Source organism: Dendropsophus ebraccatus, chromosome 1, assembly GCF_027789765.1.
Source record: "Dendropsophus ebraccatus isolate aDenEbr1 chromosome 1, aDenEbr1.pat, whole genome shotgun sequence".
Classification (NCBI taxonomy): Eukaryota; Metazoa; Chordata; class Amphibia; order Anura; family Hylidae; genus Dendropsophus; species Dendropsophus ebraccatus.
The window spans coordinates 68,893,730-68,916,488 of record NC_091454.1 but is presented as its reverse complement, the minus strand read 5'-3'; the positions used below and the strand labels follow the sequence as shown (position 1 = coordinate 68,916,488).

At 39.4% G+C, this 22,759-nt stretch overlaps 1 protein-coding gene across 1 annotated transcript in view; it reads right to left on the bottom strand.

The window, feature by feature from the left end:
• The window catches only part of ABLIM3 (actin binding LIM protein family member 3), a 164,708-nt gene that overhangs the window by 19,698 nt on the left and 122,251 nt on the right, over positions 1-22,759 (bottom strand). The window contains exons 4-9 of the mRNA XM_069972342.1: positions 19,474-19,586; positions 13,630-13,756; positions 10,321-10,414; positions 9,235-9,322; positions 4,790-4,848; positions 1,119-1,190 (exon numbers count right to left, since the gene is read on the bottom strand). Of these exons, the coding sequence (XP_069828443.1) occupies positions 1,119-1,190; positions 4,790-4,848; positions 9,235-9,322; positions 10,321-10,414; positions 13,630-13,756; positions 19,474-19,586 (553 nt within the window). The remainder of the gene's footprint in view (positions 1-1,118; positions 1,191-4,789; positions 4,849-9,234; positions 9,323-10,320; positions 10,415-13,629; positions 13,757-19,473; positions 19,587-22,759) is intronic.

Sequence of the window (22,759 nt, the reverse complement as noted above, 5' to 3'; positions counted from 1 at the left end):
GTACTCCAAGGAATAACAATTGCAAACTAATTTGTCTCCTAAAGGAAGAAACCTGTCTCTCTGATGCCCCCTACAGGTAGCTACCCTATAAGTCAATGTCCGACCATATAACACACTTGAAACATAATTAGGAAAATTGGTCAAACCAAAGTCTTCTCCTAAAGTCTACTACAAATGGCTGTCTCTTCTTTTAGCAGGAGACTCTGGCTTGGCTAATACTCCTAGCCGTGTTTTCAGCCTCTTGGTCAGGCATTGACTTACAGGGTAACTACCTATAGGTGGCAGCAAAGAAATAGTCATGTTCCTCCTTAGTCCCACATCTCCTCACTCAGATTACAAAATTTGAGAATATTCCAATAATTTTTTATCCTTTTCTTTAGCTTTACACCCAAGAAATGTGGCGGCGGGTGAGCCTGGTAGTCACTTATGTTCAACCAATCAAAAAATATATGTTCATAGGGCATTATGACTGGTGTAGTTTATAGCCATTTTAAAGTGCCAATGTTATGAGAGTATTATATGCGATGGTAAATGGAAAAGGGACACTTACTGATAGGCCTGAGGATGAGGCCTTCTTCGATGTGTGTTAGGTTGCTGTAGAAATTGACAGAACAGCAGAAGTGAAGTACAACCCCCCAGGGAGCCCTAGAGTAAGCATGTCTGAAGGCTACACTCATAGTAAAAGTGTCACTCTTTCATGACAGTGGCATTTTATGACTACATTGTGACTTAATTTTGGGCAATAGCAAGGATTTGTTTTCTTGGGTGAAAAGGGTTTTCTTGTTCCAATTTTATCATAATGTCTCAGCATGTGAATGTAGAGCGTAGGCCATAATATAGATACGTAATCATCCATCTAAATGAGGAGGTGGATAAGAATTATCCTATATAAACCAAGCCAAACATTCCAAATATCAGCACGCCCTGTTCTACTGATAAGGCAAATAGGAGAGGTAGGGAGCAGGAAAAGTCAGCATTAGTATGCAAATTAAATCCAATAAACAAGATATACAGGACATACTACATGTGTTATGTCTGTAATTTTCACAAGCCTCACTGACAATTTCCAGAGATTTAATAGAGTGTAAATATGGGTGATGTCATTACAACTCACTTACACAGATAACCCGATTTGGGGAGCCAATGCTGGATCCTGGTGGAGAAATTGAGGTTTCTGAAGCTCTTCTGTACTGTGAACACAAGAAAAAGTACAGAATCAACCTGATGCATAAGTCAAATGACAAAACTGCAAATGTAAATTAATAAAAGTTTATTAACTAACAATGCAAATCTGCTATGCAAATGATTGTAAAACACGGTGAATGCATACAATATTCCTATAAAATGCAAATGTCCAGCTAGAAATCCACCACTCTTACACTGGATTTCTGGCATTCCTTCATTCATTAGTATCTAGAAACATGAAATATCCTTAGAAGCCAGCTTTCCTTTCCAAACATATGAATGTGCAAATGATGAACTTTGGATTTGTGCGTTGAAATAATTCATTAGTGTTTACCACTCAAGTGTATCATATCCAGGCTGGTCCTCCTGATAAGAATTTTCTTTGTTCTTTATTTCTTAGCTGCTGCCAGACAAGATTTTTTCTCTATGCAGCATTTTAGCCTTTTCCTGTAAGAACTAGTTTTCTACAGAAAGCACAACTGTACTGTGCAGCACGTATAAAGGCCCATTTCTATTATAAGATGCTCATTACACCTTTAATGGCATGACCCTGTTTTGACTGAACAGAAAGATCCACCGACATCATGCAATAATGACATTGGCCGCTGAGATAATCAGCTCAGGAACATTGTGTCTCCGTCATAGGGCTGGTGTGAGTTGCTCTTCATAGTCATGACTCACCCATGGTGCCTTGAGCTTTTCCTCAAAACACTGGTATAGGATGAAAAAAACTGAAATAAAGGCAGCACATTTGATTTTGGTTAATGATGCTGCGGAGGTCAAGGCTTGAACAACATGCCCACAATCCAATTATGCCAAACACATACAAGTAGAACTAGATCAGATCTGATGTTTTATTTTCACTTGAGCTAAGAAACTTGATCTCATTTTTGTCTTTGGGATTTGTCATTAGAAGGTGTCATAGTCATCCTTAATTAAAATTTACATCAATCAGCTATAACAAGTTATAATAAGGCTAAGTTCCCACACTGATAAAGATAAACGAGGGGCTCCCCGGACAATCTTTAGATCATCCAAGGAGCCCGTAGGAGATAGCGGTGATCTGCTGCCACAGTTCCTGTTGCATGGAGTGGTGACTTGGGTGACTTGGGTGACTCTTTCACTGGTTCACTTGATATTCTTCCTTGGATCACTTTTTGGAGGTAACTTGGGTGACTCTTTCACTGGTTCACTTGATATTCTTCCTTGGATCACTTTTTGGAGGTACTAATCATTGCCTACCAGATACGCCCCACAGGACCTTCTGTTTTGGAGCTGCAGTGACCCAGTCATCTAGCCATCACAATTTGGACCTTGTCAAAGTTTTGCTGATCCTTGCACTAGCCTTTTTTTGTTTCCACATCAGGTGCAGGAATTGACTGATCACTTGCTGCATCAGGTATATCCCAATTATTCATAATTGCCATTGTAACAAGGTATTCCCTTCTCCTTTTGTGGTTTTAGTGTTATGTTTTCAGCAAATTCTAATTTTATTTACAATTTTGAAAAATAGGTTAGATTCCCTGGAGTAGTAAAATTACCATTATTCCTGAAGCAATGATTTATGAAGGTTTCTCACAAGAAGGGCAATGGGCCCCTCTGATGCATGTTCAGAGTACCTGCAGTATGTATCATCGAGGAAGCAGGTTATGGTATGAGTACCCATATACAGTGCTGCATACCAGGGCAGAATAGGAGAATTATCCGTCCTTCATCTTTGTCCTTCTCCTTAGTCTGCTTTGTTGTGTCATCCTGCAATCTGCTTATATTTGCAATCAGTGCTGAGAGGGTAATGTTTCCATTGTACACGTCTATAGGGTTTCATTATACATTTCCTTCCTGTTTCTGACTTTGCTGAAATAGATGCAGCTCCCTCCACTACAATAATTGCTCTCTATGGCCGTTCAATTGGCTCAGTTTATAAAGCAAGGCACAAGCTTGACATATGAATTGTGTAAAAGTACAGCGTCATCTAATCACAGGACAGTCAATGTCTCTGAAATCAATATTTAGAGGAGTTTTACCATTTTCATTTTGTATCAAGGCATCAAAGCACATGAGTACGCTCCTGCTCCTACTCCTACCCATGTCATTCTGAAAAGCCGAAATTTTGAAGATAAACACAGCAATCTCCATACCAATGCAGCTGTGTTTGGTACGGCATGTTAGCACATTCAAGTGAGTCTGGCTAAGCTGTATTACTTGAGAAAGCAAAAGCTACATGCATATGAACCTTATTGGCTCGAATACCGTACTTTGTTCTTCAGATGGACGGTGATCCCAGGAGTAGGAACCCCACTGATTGAACATTGACAGATTTTGCCCCAACTGGAAATCCGCTATTTATTTGAACTAATGGGTGTCACTCGGGACCCATGACTATCACCCAGACTGGAAAATGTCTGCAACATGGTTGCCAATACATCTGAAGTGGAGCTGTGTTATCAAACCTTTTTACTAGGACTGGTGCTGGCAGGTGTTTGCTTTAGAGAAGTCCAGTAAGGACAACTACTTTATAACTTTTCTTTGCACTTCTGCTTGTTTAGTGGCTGGGTATTTTGGTAAATGTAGACGTTACATACAGTATATAAGCTGAATCAGAATGCAGTGGAACAGCTATATCCACATGAAAAAAATGCAGTATGGATTGGGTCAATATACTGTATGGATACCAGCATAAAAATGTGTTGATGTCCACTGTGGCATAGCCATGGATGGTTCATTTACTGTAATGGACCAAATGAAGTCAGCTAGTGACTATTTTTGGTCTGCGACACTTTGAAGTCTTGCAAAGAAAAAAATAATAATAATAAAATAATATATATATATATATATATATATATATATATATATATATATTTGGAAACACACCAAACATAGTCACTAGCAGAGTATGATCAATCCATTACAGTCAAGGGGCATGCTGTAGGTTCAATGTGTTATACAATAGCATACATTTCTGCTGGTATCCTGAGGTATACCACAGTATTGACCTTTTTTGAGGTCAACATAGACTAAGCTATTAAACATTCTTAAACACATTAATATCAGGTCGTAAAGTAAAATTTATTTATTTTTTTGCTTTCTGAGGACTGGCGCTTAGAATAACGAAACTTTTTGAATTTAGGCTGCAGTAATGTAAATCCGGACCTGGGTGGTTGAAAGAAAACAGGTAAGAGGTAATAAAATATAAAGAGCTTTTGGCCAATTTTTGTGAAGGCTGTGGTGTTGAACATTTAAATCGGCAGGCGGCATGTTATAGGGCAAGAGGAGCTAAGCAGATTAATATAGAGTTTTATGGGAAAAGATTCAATATGACTCAATCAATGACTGCAAGCCTTTAGTGTATGAATGTGTATACTGATAGCTGTCAATCACTGGGTAGAACCACCCATTGGACTACTAAGCCATAAATTTACAGAAATGTCAATGAATAAAAAAAAAAAGCAACATTGAGTCTTTTTCCCATAAAACTATATATCAATCTGTTCAGCTCTTCCTCTGTGAGATGCTGGTGGCAGATCTTATTGCATGTTAAATATGACAAACTCCCTTTAAAAAAAAAGTGAATAATTCCAAGGATGCCAGTACACAGTGCACTCACTTTTAGCTTCTTCTCCGCACGAGCTGCCTGCTTACAGATCGGATGCCACACTTCAGAGCCTGGAGAAAACAGAAATTGCTATTAATAATCCTACAAAATTAGAAGCAATTTATTTAAAGGGTAAAAAAAAAGTAAACCTAAGAAACCAGATGACAGCAAATGAGATGAAGTGGAACATACAATCAGATGCTGCTTTCTGCGCTATCCTTGATCCACACACTGAAAACACATTTCCACAGATCACTGGTACTTAATGGGATATTCGGTACACACAGCAGTATTTGAAGGTCACCTTCAGCATGACGGAGGCTCTCTTGGGAATCCTTGATAATAGCTCAGTCTGAATGCTTTGTTCTTCTGGTACTCAAGGCAAGATGGGGATTTACATTTCTAAAAAGCACTGATAGTATACGGTGCACTGCAACTAGGGTACAGTACAAGGTGCTGCAGTAGGCTTTGCAAATGTGAAAGTGGAGTTAATAGAAATTTGGCATATATCACAGCCAGCAGATGGAGGGGATGTGAGGTGCAGCCAAAGGTGATCAACCCACGCTGGAGTACGGGGAATTCAGTATGATAAGCAGATTTATAGACTAGAGCAGCTTTCAGTCTAGAGCGCTATAACACATGTTATAGCCACATGTAGGTCATTAGCTTCTATTGTTGTTGCTGTAATGTCAGCAATCCTAGTATACATTTATCTTATAAACTAAGAATGTGACACAATGCCACACCATCATGTACAAAAAGGTAGTAAGAATAAACTTAGCAGCAGATACTAAATATTACTAGAGCTAAGAATCCACCGCAGGCCACAAGAGGGCACCAGAGACACCTCTTTCAGGCTCGAGAAATTATGAGAGGTGATGTAATCCTAAATATATTGTTAAGCACGAGGTCTGCTATTAAAGGGAATGCAATCCTTTGTGCACAATTTTAAAGCTTCTTAGGGTATGTTCCTACTACGATATGCGGCGGAATTTCAAGCAGGGGCCATGCGGCAGACTCTGCTTGAAGCTCCTCCTGTCCCATATACTCAATGATATTCTCGAACAAAAATCCACTGTCCATCCAAAGAACTGACATGTCAATACTTTGGGCAAACAGTGGATTTTGTTTTAGAATATCATTGAGTTTATGGGACAAGCGGAACTTCAAGCAGATTGTGCTGCGCGGCCTCCGCATGAAATTCCGCTGCATATTCCATAGTGGGAACATACCCTTCCATGTCACAGAGAGTTCGCAGTAATGGAGTTGAGACATCTTTAGATCACTATAGCCCTATTTGCTGTGATCTTAGTTCCATACCCTATAATGGTTTTCCTTAGTGCCAAGGAACCCATAAGTGGGGAGACACAGCTACTAACCTGCCTGATGCTATCTCATACTTGTCTGTTTTTTTCTTTTTTTTAAATGATGATCACATGGTCTCTTGCTGCTTTCTTTTCCTCAAAAAGCATGAATTATATTTGCACTACTCCCACAATTTTATCATGGCTTACAGGTGATGCCCTTATCCTATAGAAATTTAGTAGTAGAATGTGTATTAAACCACCTTACACACTTTATGTCTGGGGCTGGGTGATGACTGCAATTACTAGACCCACCAGGGACCTTTTGGGGCTTCTCTGTTATCACTATGACTACAGAATTTCATGGCGCCAGTGCGATGATTAACCAATTAAGCTCTTGTACTGCTGAACTTACATCAGATCCCATAATCCTAATGAAATTGAGCATTCCCGCGTGCTGGGTGTAATGACTGTTATATCACTAGAGCAGGTCATAAGGAAACATTCGACATACATTCCTAATATTAAATATATACACCAATCAGATATAACACTGAAACTATGCATAGTGAATAAGGGCCCTGAAAAATCATTATCTGTCAACTTTAAGTAATCTACACACAGAATCTTTGCTTTCCCCTCCCCATGGAATGACCTTTCCACAGGTCACAGAAGTTAAAGAGCATGCTTACATTTGCATCCCTTACAAAAAAGGGTCTGGAGATGTTAATGACATCCATGTTATTGAGGTTACCATAAAGCATGTCACTATATGCTGTTAAAACAGCTCAGGTAAGATGGCAGCCTCCATAAGAGAAATAAATAATAATAATGTGTCACTATATACTCATGGGAACAGGTGTCTGCATTATAGCTCTTTAACATTACTCTATTATGTGCTTTCACAATTCAATATCTGTGGCCCAACATTACTTGTATATTATTTTGTTTTATTCTATTTCCCTGATGCAACTTAAATAGGACTATGCAATCAGAGGTTCTATAGCACAATTCTTTTTTTCTTTGTGGCTGTAGGCAAACACTCTCAAACCTCCATGCGGCGTGTAGTTTATGAGCTGCACAGAGGAATAATACACATGGTTGGGCAGAAGGCCGGTGCTTGGTAAGTATGGCTGGACTTCTCAGTATGTGCAGCATGTAGTTTACACGCTGCTCTTGTAATAGACCAAGCTTGTTATTAGAAATTGAGTCTATTCCACTAGATTGCTGTCTGACCCTGGTAGCAGTGTGATTCTCTTCCAATTGTTCTGTATAAGTGCTTGTCCTGAGTAAAATTGCCACCAAAAAATCAATTTGAAAGTAAAGTGATAAAAGTTCAAGGTTATTTATCTTGTTTTTTTTCTTTCTTTCTTTTTGTTTTCACTTCATATTTGACTTCCCCTTACTTTCATAGAATGTAAGCTCCCAATGATCATGGGCACCCCGATATAAAAAAAGTTAGGTTTTGTTAAGTTTATCACTACATACGCAATGCAGTACCCATCCCCCAAGTCACAAAAGCTTCAAAATACTTTAACATTGGGATTGTGGCTGGGGTGGAGCACCAGGATGTGATAGGACAATATGTAGAGAGAACATTACAAACAGAATATCAATTACCTAGATGTACTAAAAGTAATTATTAGGAAGTAGGGATGGTCCGAAGCGAGTTCGTACGAAGTTCATACGAACCCGAACCATCCGCAATGATTACCGCTGTCTGCCCGCTCCTTGCAGCGGGCGGATCCAGCGGGAGGAACGCCTGGAAAACTGGGATACAGCCATAGCCATAGGCTGTATACCAGTTTTCCAGGCGGTCCTCCCGCTGTATCCGCCCGCTGCACGGAGCGGGCAGACAGCGGTAATCCGATGCCGAGCGTTCGGGTTCAGCTGAACCCGAACCTCGGTGGGTTCGGACCATCCCTATTAGGAAGTGTTGACTTGGGGCCCTTTTAGATATGCTGACCCATGTCTGTAATAAGCGACCATGATTTGTCCGCCTTCATAAACGTGCACTGTGCCATAGCCAAACCCGAGTGAGACCTTGTTGAGACCCCCTGTACTACCACGGTTTGGCTATAATTGGTGTCTTCACTTAAGCACTAGCATTTTTGCCTCATTTGCTTATTTATTCAGTTTGTAGAATCATGGATATACTTTTTGTGTATTATTTGGTATTATTTATGCACAGGCACTTCAGTACTCAAAGGTATGGTTGACTGTCAAGCATTGCCATAGAATTTGGGGATATTTTTATACCAGGGTTTGTCTTTCACATGAGGCAGGAAGAGGAGCGAGTTGTCACTAAGGGTGATAGCTTTGGCTCATTAGGAGGTTTTAATTGTTTTTACCATGTATTTTGTGTTTATATACTGTGTATATAATTATTTATTTGGTGTGCCAGTCTTGTTTTATATATCTTGTTCTCTTTGGTGAAGTACTGGTTATTTCTATATAGTGGCTGTGCACCCAATTGTATTTAGATCTATGCTATGCACTCTTGTGCACTCTATGTTGTAGTTTTATAGCTTTTGTTTTTACAGATGTGGCAATACCAGACATGTATAGCATTGGGGAAGGGGGGGGGGGTTATTACACACTTTTTCCACAATTTTCTTTTTTTACTTTGAAGCTAATTTTACCAGTATTCATTAACCAGAGATCTGCCAGTCACCGGTACAATACACTGCAATACTACTGTAGTGCAGTTTATTGTATACATTGACAGGCAATCTGCACAGCCATGGCATGGCTGTGTACAGGTATGTACAAAGCAGGCCTGGGGGCCTTTAGAAGACCCCCGGGATTGTCATGGATACCAATCAGAAGCCGGACCTTGTTGCTGGACTTCTGATCGTATACTACATTGAACCCATTACATGCTGGAGTGGAGGATACTCAAATTATCCCAGATTTCTAGCGCAGGTGCAATAGTACATTTGTCTGAATATGTACAGTACAGCTTTTCATTAACAACTATATAATAAGAAAAGAAAGAGTAAGGGGAAAGAAAAAATACTATTTAGGAAAGGTAAGAGAAAAGTAACCAAAGAAGATGTGGATAAAGAGACACATTATATATTCCACATTTGATGGCTATAAATCTAATATTAATCAATGGTCTTTAGCTTTACTGTTTAAAACACGTCCTACCTGTTAGGTACATTTCTTCTCCTTCTGAAAACATTTGCTGGCAGCGTACACATCGGGCACATGTGGGATGATAGTGCTTGCCACCTGCCTGAAGAAATACCATACTTATTCAGTGTTATTGCTCATTCAATGTATGCAGACACTTTACACTCTGAGGCTATGTTCAGTTCACACATAGTATTTCCATCAGTCTTTTGGTCAATTTCTTTTAACCAAAACCAAAACCAGAAGCAGACTGATGGAAATACTATGTGTAAACATAGCCTTAGGCTATGTTCCCGCAAAAGGGCAAAAAACCATGATCATGACCATTATTAACGGCCGTCGTGTTTGCAACAATGGCTGTTATTCGCCTTATTTTTACATTGTGGGAACATAGCCAAGACAAGATGTATCCACACAGTTTTAATGCAGTTATGTAAGCCAAGGCTATGTTCACACATAGTACTTCTGTCAGTCTTTTGGTCAGTATTTTTCCAACCATAATCAGGAGTGTAACTGACAGGGCAAAATTATAATGGGAAGATTTGCACAGCGTCTGTGTTTTTAACCCACTCCTGGTATTGGTTGAATAAAGCCTGACAGAAATACTGACGGAAATACTATGTGTGTCCCTCACAGATTAAAGATTATTGGCCTATTTTTTGGTATTCATTAATGCCTATTGTAAAAATACTCCTTTACAGGTCTGTAGGTAAAATCAAACAAGTGCCATTCAGGTCACTGCAATATGGATATCAATGTTAGATCCAGAAGCAGAATCTTAGAAAATAATCTGGCAAAGGAAACAGTTAAACAAACTTATAAGACATAAAGATTTAAATTCCTTATTCTCCATCAATAGACAGAGTGTCAAACAGAACAAGGCTGAATGCCTTCTGGATATGGAGTGCTGCCAGAGTCCAGTGAAATCAATGGACACCCACTTATGTCTGCCCAGCATTGTGAGCGCTGTAAAGTACGAAGCAGTATAAAGTCCAGGGATGACATTTCATCCGGCACACACTGGACAAGTGCTCATCAAGAGTCGGGATCAGTTACTGTAGACTTCAGCTGCACTACTCTGGTCTGTCATAACTCTCATACCTCCAGGACTCTGCCGCTGATGTATTTGTTACAAGTTTCACATTTAATTCCGAACTGAGCGTGGTAATCGGACTCACAGTAAGGCACGCCATCTCTGCAAGACAAGGAAGAGGTACATGATAGAGAAAGTGTAATTACAGACTGGTGGTTACATACTGCAGGCAGGGACACCAAACTCTACGGATTGCCTGACATTTGATAACATTGCTAATTCTGTGGGCCTGTTTGTTCTTAAATACACTTAGCATACATCACCAATGCCACACAGTACAGTACAAGCATGGGGATACTGTATGGATATTTTTAGCACCAGAACTAGACAAGGGAACCTCTTGTTCCTGCTGTACTTGCTAGTTATGCTGTTAAATGGGATTCTATAGTAGTGCATTAATTTTCGGTAAAACAGATGAGTCAGGTTGTGAATATATTAAGATAAGCCTGTTTGTGAGAGCAGAAAGAGTAATCTGGTTACGGTCACAGTCTAATCTGAGATATTCATTATGGCTGGGTTATTAATGTGACAGCTTCCACTAATTACTGACTGCAGAATGACATTTGATGGCACATCTGATATACATAAGACACGGCTCGAGCACACATGCATGAAGCTTTCAATACACCTTTACAACAGTGATCTGCAATCTAATACAGCTGTTGTTGCAGTTATCTTTATTGCTGTGATATCACTTAACCTGCCACACTGAATGCATTTTTTTAATGGTCATCTTCAAATGGCATGTTTCTGTTCTTGCTCTGTGTTATTGTGTTAAAAATCAAACAAAACCGATTACATTTGCTTCTACAGCCTCTGCAGCTTTCTCAAAATACTTGTATACAATATAAATCATTCTCCTTAACACAAAGCTCTGCATCTGCTCTTCTCTCTTCTTTCAGCCTGGGTGAGCCATCTCCTCTCCCCCTGTCTATCTGAGCTGGTGTGTAATTCCATCCCACCCTTTTTTGTTTTCGCGAACACAAAGGGGGACATTTATGAAGTCCGGCGTTTTTTACGCCAGGCTTACAATTGTCCTCGCAGCTCCGCACCTCAGGGGATTTATGTAGAGGCGCATTGCCTCTACATAAATCCCAATCGCACTGAGCCAGTCCGTGCGAAAATCTTGAAACCTACGCCAGCTCAGAGCTGGCGTAGGTTTCAGTATATTTTTTTCATGGAAAAAATTATAAATGCGGCGCACGCAGAGGCCGCACCCCCCGTAACGCCCCCCTTTCTGCCCAACTGGCGAAGGTGGTGCAGATGGGGCACATGCGAAAAAAAATATTCGCAAAAATACCGTTTGCAAATATTTTTAATGCCGATTTGCCCTATCTGCGCCTAAAAAGGCACTTATGCATTTATACATTTCTCAGCTAAATGGTAGGAAATAGTTAGTTGTTCCATTCTGAATTCAGCCTTTAAAGTAGGAACAATGGCCTAGATTAATCAATGCGTCTGAATCATGTAGGCAACAACATCTACATGGAGTTCACCAACAGTCATTTAATTTACATTCAACAAGAAGGAAGGCAATAGCTGTGATTATCTAAAAAGGGTTGTTAAACATTATTAGGATGTAAATCTGTATTACATTACAAACTTAATGGGGCAATCCAGAGAAAAAAATATTGTCAAATTAACTGGTGTGAGAAAGCTACCTATCATGCTTGATCAGCAGAGAAGTCTACTCTCCAGGTGTAAGTGTGGGTCTCCATGGCTATAGACATACATGAGACTATAATGCAGAGGTCAGAAACCTATGGCTCACAAGCCAGATGTGGCTCTTTTGATGGCCATATCTGGCTCACAGTCTGCCCACCTGAAGCCCGTCCACAGCCCATCACCACCACTGTGACAGTAGCGCACCTACCGCCTGCCCCACATAGCGCCCAGATATGCTCCTCCAAACAACGCGGAAAAGGGTAGTGTGTATTTATGTCCGGGGGATCAGGTGGGGTTGTGTATGTGTGTGGGGAGGTTAGGTGGGATAGTGTGTATGTGTGTCCGGGGGATCAGGTGTGGTTGTGTGTGTGTGTGGGGAGGTTAGGTGGGGTAGTGTGTGGCGGGGTCAGGTAGGGTACTTTGTGTGTGTGGGGTGGTCAGGTGGGGTAGTGTGTGTGGGTTGGGGGGGTGTCAGGTGGGGTAGTGTGTGTGTGTGTGGGTGGGGGGGGTCAGGTGGTGTGGGGTGTGTTAGGGGGAATACAAAGCCATCAACAAAAACGCGCAGCACCAAAAGTCACATTAATGGTAAGAAGTCCTTTATTCTTTATTCGTTACCAACAGCATAATAATGGAATTAAAAAGGATTCAGAGACTTATTGCACTTAGTAGTGTTGGTCTTAATAGTAATAGTATTGATCTTACATAAATATGCATAATGCAGAATTACATTTTAAGAAATTCATGGCTTTCATGGCTCTCACAGCCAAAAAGGTTCCCTACCCCTGCTATAAAGCATGCAGGCCGCTTTCTGATCAAATGGGTGTTGCACACATTATGGTCTTATGCTTGTTTATAGCCATGTAGACTTCACTGCTGAATTGTCAGCAGCCCTCATAACAGGTATACTTTAAGATTTACAAATTGCTTCTATTTTAAAGAAAATCTCAAGCCTCAAGCCTTCCAGTACTTGTGGGCATGAAATGGTGTATTCTTTTCAGTCCAGCACAGTGGCCCCTGCTGCTCTGTCCATGTCAGGAACTGTTCAGAGTGAACCCCCAGAAAAAACATCTCCTGCTGAGGAAACTTCCAGATATGCATAGAGGTTACAGCAGGAAGCACTGCGTTGGACGAGAAACAACTACACAACTTCATCAAGGGCATGCAGCAGCTTATCAGTACTAGCCTAGAAGGCTTGAATTTACAATTCTGTATAACTTTATGGCACCAGTTAATTAGAATTTTTTTCTCTCCAAAATACCCTTTTGGAGAAGTGTATGTACTGTAAGATGAATAACATTATTATTATTATTATTATTATTATTATTATTATTATTATTATTATTATATGTACCCCATAAGGGAGGTGGTGTCAGTAGAAATTCTAGCCCTGGGCATTATCCAAGCTACGGTTATCCCTGTCTTCAATATATGATTGTGCTTTTGTGTTTTTCTATCAGGACAATAAACATTTTAGATTTTGGAGAAAAGTACAGATTTTTTTCTTCTACATCAGTGACATTTGGTCTGGATAACAAGAGTGACTTTATACAGACTCTTCACTCATTTCTTTCGGTAAGTCTTATTTAATATTCTGCTGGTGGGGCACCGGCATCTGTCACTCCGGCCTTTCACACGGTCTCATCATTACTTACTTGCTGATATACTCCCCAGTCAGGATGATGCCGCATGTTTGACACTTGAAGCAGCTTACGTGCCACTGTTTCTCCAGTGCCAACAGTGACTGGCCATGTTTGATCTCTTCCTTACACCCGGCACATTCTGTATTTTTTAAAGGAAAAAAAAAACAGGAAGCAACAATATGTGTCAGGTTTGATTAATGACCATACCTTACACTACACTATCATGCAAGCTTTAATTATTAACTTTAGAGAACCCATCAATGGAAGCCTTAGAAATGTGCTTTCCCAATGCACTATTTTTGGGCACTAGCGGGTCATTGACAGTGATGTATTATGATCACTCCAAAAATGTACAGCAAAATGACACAGCTGTATGATAACAAATGATTCATATTAATGCTTGATCTGCTCTGTGTGTATACTGTGAATTCTAGCTATACACCAAGCAAAAGAAAAATATACAGTGTATTAAACAATATGTGTTTTCCAGATGGAAATAAAATATAGCTTTCCAGAAGGTGGAGATACTGATTCCTCACTGAACCGCTAAATGTTGACTCACACAATATTTTTTGGATCTGCTCCTCCTGCAGAAACACAAGTATTACTGACAAGGATATGAAGTGTTGTTTCTCCACTCCCTTCCGCTCAAAGACAAATATGTTTTCAAGCCCAAATGCCCTGAGGTTCTCTTTCCAATTCCAACAAGGCAATGAGCAGTTCCATATATCTGGCAGTCATACAAACATCAGATATCAGGTTGCACATCAGACTTTGACTGCCTGAGACAGGTTTAGCTTCACTTTTTTTGTCCTTTTCCCTATGACTTTTAAGACAAAGAAAGTGTATGATTTTTTTTTACATAGTTCTTTGTCACTTTAGGCTGGGTTCACACTACATATATTTCAGTCAGTATTGTGGTCCTCATATTGCAACCAAAACCAGGAGTGGATTAAAGACACAGAAAGGATCTGTTCACACAATGTTGAAATTGAGTGGATGGCTGCCATATAACAGTAAATAACGGCCATTATTTCAATATAACGGCCGTTGTTTTAAAATAACAGCAAATATTTGCCATTAAATGGCGGCCATGCACTCAATTTCAACATTGTGTGAACAGATCCTTTCTGTGTTTTTAATCCACTCCTGGTTTTGGTTGCAATATGAGGACCACAATACTGACTGAAATATGCGTAGTGTGAACATAGCCTAAAGGGGTATTTTGGGACCAACTGATAAGAATGCTACAAATCCTGAGAACGACCTAAATATACTAGGGATTTTTTTAAATATATATACCTTGAGCCAGTAATCCCATATGTCCTCAAGTATATGTTAGGTTTATCATTGTGATGGGCCTTCAAACATTTATGAGTTCTGAACTCAGAAATGTCGGACAGCCCCATTGAGAATGAAAGCAGTGCAGGCCACAATGGCTGAGCAGGCTCGGCAAGCGGACAGTTGCATTTCTGTTCATGGCATTTGTTGGGGTTCCAGGAGTCAGAGCCCTAGCATCTGAGATGCAAATACTACCTTAGGGTAGCTTCACATGTACCGCATTGCAGTGGATTTTCTGCTGCAGATCCGCAGAGTTGATGGTGCAGATTTGATGCTGTGTTCATTCATATAGACAAATCTGCTGCGGATCCGCAGCAAATAATCTGCTGTGATGCGGTACATGTGAAGCTACCCTTAGGCTAGGTTCAAAAATAGTAAAATAAAAGCTAAACCCGACTGAAATTTTTAGTGAAAATATAACAATATGTGAACAGATAAAAGATAATAATTTAAATAATGAGCATGAGCACGTAAATAATAAGCATGTTCATCATTTGAACCATTGTAATCATTTACAGCTGTTATTCTATAGAGTGTGGACACAGTCATATAATTTCCTATTGATTTCAATGTAGCACATTATTATACTTTAAATATTGCTGTATTTTATCTTTATTTTACACTGTGTGAACATAGCCTTAAAGTATCCATCCATCCATCCATACATTTCATAGTAATCAATTGTGAACAGGGCCCTCACTTATTTTTTTTTTCCTTTAAATCTTTATATTGATCATATCAAATGTAAACAACATTTTAAAAAACATCCATTGAGGTTGTTCCGATACATATTCTTGTTTATAAAAATAACATAAGACCATAGGAGAAAAAAAGGGATTGATCTCCATTGAACTCAAAAAAAGTCCCAAAATGCCCCCCCCCCCCATGTCTTGACCCTAACCCTTTTCCAAGAGGGCAGACGTGGACAAGCAGGGTAAATGACCTATGGGGCATTATTAAGGTGAGTATTACATCTCCACCACCCCTTATCCCCACCCCTAGCCCACTCCTTATCCTCTCTCAACAACTACAGACGCCAACCCACTCTGCACACCTCCAGTACACCAATACAGGCTACCCATTATCCCAGGTCCCCCTCCCCTCCTTTACTTATACCCTCACTAACTCCCCATATGGGTCCTCATATCCTATTCAGGACTGGGTGGAAAGCGGGTGCAGGCAAATCCTGTCTTAATCACTCTGACTTACATACCATACCACTTTCACTTTACCTTCTTTAATTATAGTACAGCCCTAAAGAAGCTCTTCCCCCTACTTTGCTCCCCCTTCCCATGAGGATGCCCTCGGGGTCATTACCCCCCCAATCTATACCAGGCAGTGACCTTATATAAAGGCCGCACACTTGATAATTAGTAATTAATATGTAATTCTGTAATATCTATATATGTACCCCCCAGAATTGTAAATTGCTCCGGAATATGTTGATTATATATATATATATATATATATATATATATATATATATATATATATATACAACTATTAAATTGTCATTTAGATACAATTGAAACTTAAATTGAAATGCACTAAAATATTTTTTATGCGTTTAATAAAAGTAGAGACAATAGATAAGAGAACCGATACAACTGTTGTTATGTGACTAAAGTTTAAAAGAAAACCCAGATGACAGCTGACTGTAACAATAATAGGCCTAAACACAACATTAGTTCATTTTTTATTAAAAAAACAAAACAAAAACTAAATATTTCTATATTCGAATAGTAAATGCTTTCTGTAGGTACACCCACCTATTAATGGCCTTATCTAGATGAATCAGACATTGACAACGTGTACGATATTTACATCCATGATACTATTGTGCTTGAAACCGGCAGAATAATAAACCTAACATACACCTGACATATGAGATTACTGATTCAAAGTATGCAAAAAAAAAAAAAAATCACTAGCATATATAATGCTTACACTTCAGTCCACTATTAGGAATCACTCTACTTAATGTTGGCACCCAAAGCATGTAGTGTCATACTGATTTATCATTGTATTGATCTGTGAGACTTAAAAGACTACGACTCCAAAGGCTCTCATCCCAATAACTTCTCTCGATCAGTATCTGCCGTCTCTTGATGGCTCCCATTACTGCTGTGTAGCTTAAATAGAGTTTTCTTTATAAATGTGCTCAGACCGGTGTGCTCCATCTATAAGTAAATCACAACATGCAACTAGTCCACTGTGAATGGGATAAAAATTGGTATATAGAGACCTACCAAGAGAATGATTCTTAACAAAAGGCCAGAACAAAAAGACAAAAATATGGCACTTTCTATTTTCTAATTCTTCTGAATATGTCAAGACTTAGTATAGTGCAAATTGCTCCCTGTAAGGATTTTTAAGAAGCAGAAAAAAGGCACAGGCAAGGTGTCTTTCCTGGTACTTTCATGCCATATGGATGTAAATTTTCTTTTTTTGAAGAAACTTAATGGATTCCATCATAAGAAAAATGTACATTGTATTGTGTGCAAGTCTTGTCTATGAGCAGAATATTACATATCTTAGGGCCCTATTACAAGGATGATTATTGTCCAAACAGGCTGATAATCTTTTGGGTAATATGCCCAGCGATCAGCTGACAAACTTACAAAAGCTTATTGCATGATTCAGACCTGTGTAATAGGGGATGTGTGGTGCATGAATAATAGAATTAAATGATCCATTGATCATTCATGGTCCCTGCCCCAATAAGGGAGCAGTGCAGTAGGCTTGTTCGACAATCTCTGATCTAGTTGATTGTCACCTGCTTTGAGCAGTAGTCTGCCCATGTAATACTGTCCTTAGTTTATTTCTGTATCAGCCAAGCAGAGTCATTGTTTCCCTGACTGCTTCCCTGACTTTGGTGAAAGTGGTACTAGGTGTGAAGTGGCTGCTGTCCATGGTCCTGATTACACTGCAGTCCACTTCAGCTTAAAGTGACTCTGTACCCACAATCTGACCCCCCAAACCACTTGTACCTTCGGATAGCTGCTTTTAATCCAAGATATGTCCTGGGGTCCGTTCGCCAGGGGATGCAGTAATTGTCATAAAAACAACTTTTAATCCCGTAGCGCTATGTCTAACGACCGGGGCTTACATTTGTATATGCATTAGGCTGGCACAACCTCTCTGTCTTTCCTCCCCACCCTCCTCATCATTAGGAATGCTCCAGGCAGATTGCTTCCTATTCCCCACCTGTGTGTATAATGAACATGGGCTGGATCGTTAATACACCTGTGCAAAGCTCAAACAGCAGTAAATGTTCCTGGATCATTCCTAATGATGAGGGTGGGGAGGAAAGACGGAGAGGTTGTGCCAGCCTAATGCATATACAAATGTAAGCCCTGGCCGTTAGACACAGTGCTGCAAGATTAAAAGTTGTTTTTAGGACAATAACTGCATCCCCTGCATTGAATTGTTTATATGTTTATTATGAAGACCCTCAGACCTCATCATATCACAGAGCATGGTCTCAAAAATCAAAGTTTGGACAATCTCCTTTAAGACTGTGGGCCCTTATTGCTGGCAGTCCTGCCATTGGAGGAACACTTTATAAGGTTCTATTGCAAGGCAAAACTGATGTGTAAGCAAAGCATTACACTGAACCTATTGGCCACCTGAGAAACAATATTTATTGCACTGCAATAAACCTACACTTTCAAACATATTTGCGTTTGTTTTTAATATTTCTTACATTTGGCTTACAGCTTGTGTGTATATTCACTAAAATGCAAGCTTCTTGGTGCTGTTCTGTCCTCATTCCATTAGACAGCCATCTGATGGCTCTGTCTATAGCTTCCCTCACCCGTCCTGAACATTAAAGGGGTTATCCAGCATTAGAGAAACATGCCCACTTTCCTTCAGAGACAGCACTACTCTTGTCTCCAGTTTGGGAGTAGGTTTTGCAACTCAGTTCCATTGCAATGAATGGAGCTTAATTGCAAACCACAACTCAACTGGAGATAAGAGTGGTGCTGGAAGAAAGTGGCCATGTTTTTCTAAGGCTGGATAAGCTCTTTAATATAAGCTCTAACCCTAGTTATGTTTATGTCATTTGTCTTTTTTTGACTAAAAATGATCATGACCAATATTTACAGACATCATTATAAAATAACAGACGTTATTTCGCCTAAAAGACATTGTGGGAACATAGTCTGAAAGTACAAGCAATGCAATATAAAACAAATTTAAAGGTTTCTATCACCTTTAGGCTATGTTCCCACTATAGGATTTTATTAGGAAAAGTAAGTGGACTATTGAAAATGAAGGCCTAAAATATTAACCATAATCACTATTTGTGACTGTCATTATCTATAGATCTATAGACATTGTTATTAAATGATGGCATGTTCCTGCAGTGGGTACATAGCCTTAAAGTCAGGGGCTGCTTAACATACACAAGAGGATAGCTATAAAGAGGTTATCTACTGCCAACAATATTAATGCCTACAGTACATATATAAAGACTAAATGTACATACTGTACTACTATGGCAATACTCACGGCTTGGTCCATGGATCTTAATGGGCTTGTCACTTACTAAAGACTGGGAACAATTCTGGCAAACACAGTCTTTACCCCTGAAGGTCACCTTGTCTCCAATAGGAAAGGGTTTCCTGAAAGATCAAAATGTTTAATAAGCTATGTGCCATGAGGCTACTTTACTAGGTCTGTACTTTTCCATCTAGAAGAAAAATGCAAGCTCAGATGGAATGACACTTTTTTGGGCTTTTCCATTGGCTGAATAAAGGGACATTTGGCACATTCTCTGATGCATACATCAAATAGACACCACAGACACCAAGAACCTAATGTTCACATTGTTTGTATTCTGCCCCTTGAAATCCTTGTAGATTAGTTAGTGATCTTTCAAAGATGAAAACATGCTTTTGCCATCATAAGACTAGGTTAACATTATGGTGTTAGTGTAATGTTCATGTGTATCTAAACTGAACATCTTAAAAACGTTGTTTCTTTGTGTACAGTTTTTAAACATATGGTATACGTATATACATTTTGTACGTGCCTGGAAATAAAAAGTGTAAACTTGAAATGCATGGAAACGTAAGGTTTTACATTTGCTGTACATATGTTTCCCATTTTTTTTTTAAATAAAAACGGTATACATCACAATATATTGAATAACAGATGTTTTTACCGCAGACGTCAAAATAATAAACATGATCATTATTTTTGGACGTCTTTTGCAAACAGCTGATGTTTTTTATTTGTAGTTCACACACTGTTTTTCTTTTGTCACCCTTCTTTGGCTGGGTTCACACTACGTATATTTCAGTCAGTATTGTGGTCCTCATATTGCAACCAAAACCAGGAGTGGATTAAAAACACAGAAAGGCTCTGTTCACACAATGTTGAAATTGAGTGGATGGCCGCCATATAACGGTAAATAACTGCCATTATTTTAATACAACAGCTGTTGTTTTAAAATAACAGCAAATATTTGACATTAAATGGCGGCCATCCACTCAATTTCATCATTGTGTGAACAGAGCCTTTCTGTGTTTTTAATCCACTCCTGGTTTTGGTTGCATTATGAGGACCACAATACTGACTGAAATATACGTACAGTAGTGTGAACCCAGCCTTTCTCTGTTTTTACTAATAAGTTCAATGGACTTTTCAATTAAGCCACACCCAAAGGCCAATTAGTAATCCTAAACTAGAATAATGTACAAACACCAGTCATTGCACTAAGGAGAGGCCAGACAGCTAAATGACGTCTGTTATTTTAGACTTAAAATAACAGACGTAATTTTAAACAGAGCTAAAAAAACGTTGTGTCAACATAGCCTAACACATACAAATCTTAGATACTGCTGTACAGAAACAGGTATTATTGTATGGTGTACCCCAAAAGACATGAAAAATCTTCACTTAATTCAATGCATGCCACATAAGAGCAATGCAAGGATAGTAATGTATGTCAATGTGCTTGGCCAAAGACAGGTACATGGTATATCATAAGAATAGCACTGACAAATGTGTTTGGTGATCATAAGAGCCTTAGGGGCTGGCAGATTGACAGATTATGTGTGCAGCACAGACTGTATTTTGTCAAACATTAAATTCTAATTCATATTAATTTTGTTAATAATTTAGTGATACATTTATAATTTAAAAAGTTGATTATTTCCCTTATCTTTACATGTACCATTATTTATTACTGACCTCCGTGCTGTAAACATGTTGTCTGAATATTCAGCACTCTGTTCTACACTGTCTGTATATAATAGCAGATGTATGGAAATAAAATACATATACAATATAGGGTTAGCCTTAGTACTTAGATAGTCCTTCCAGTGAATGTATGTGTTCACCACTATAATTGGAAACTAATGTAAATTTCTACAGAAAAAATTCTAACAAGAAATCCTTTTCCCCTCATCTCCTTACAGCTAAACAACTAGGTTTTGCACAGGGCTTTTAGGGGTTGCAGAAGCCTTTCATGTTTTAGTACAGGTTCTCTGGAGTATCTAGGACAACCCAGGGGGTCTTGACAGCTGAACGGTGTTCCATGGATGTTATCGGGGTTTCATTTCTTTTATGAGAGTCGAATGTATGCACAGCTGTTCCGCAGAGACGCTTAAAATAGACAGAGCACAGCTGCATTCCCTGCCTCACCCAATTCTGTCTTTCAGAACTTGCTGCTCCCAAGTCATGTGAAAACCACTTTGTGAACTGCTGAGCTACAAATTACAGTATATTAGATGCCTCTATACACATAGGGAGCAATGACTACTAGTCTGCCTCTGTCTGTCTCTGCTACTCACTATGTCATTTCCCCAGGCAAACCATTAATGGACTTTAGAGAGCAGTCTGTAGGGTGATAGTATGTGCATCTGTCTACTGCTGGACTTATATGTATATGTAAAGGGTACAGGAACTCTATAGTCTCTGAGCTCATCTTCACATCACATCTAGGGGCTGCTGTGAATTTAGAGGCAGCTGCTCACTAAGTGTCAACAGATCTCCAGAAAGCTTGGCACTCTACAAAGGATGACATCATCCTCTTGTTTCAGACCAGTTGTAACTTCTGACAGATTTTAGGCCATTAGTCCATATGTTGAAATGTGTTAAACAGGGCATGCAGGGTTTTTAAAACGGTAGAAAGCCCTTACCCTTGTGCTACATTTGCATGTCCATAAGGCTGTCCATAGCCACGGACCCAAAGCACTATGGATGTGCATTCATACCTGTCTGCAATCATTAGTGAATGGTGATCCGTGCCGCAATTGTGCTTTGTACTAGGACTAGTCACTATCACTAAAGTCCCACAAAGATTTAAACCCTTTTGAGTTCTAATGACATGATATTGATAGATGATGATGGGAGAGTCCACTGTGCAGCTTCACCCTCCATAATCGACAAACTCTACAGATCATGAAGCCTTGTAGTGGGGGAATAAGGAGCTGCTGTTTAGGAGCTCAGGAAAGCCTCTTTAACTCTTCTTACTATATAATAAAAGCAGTTTTATATGTTCTGAAATCACACACAGTTATACCAAAAGTAGCAGGTGTCTTTATGACCTAACAGCTATCTAACTATCAGCAGTTTGGAATGTAAATTGCAGCTGACAGATTCCCTTTAAAGAGAACCAATCACGGCTGATTGGCTTTTCTTTTTTTATTGCTCCATTTATTTAAATATCCTTCTTAGGGTGCCTTCACACCTACCATTTCGCAGCAGAAAATCCGCAGCGGATCCGCAGCAGATCCGCAGCAGATTTAACTAAGTGAATGAACACAGCATTAAATACGCACTGTCAAAT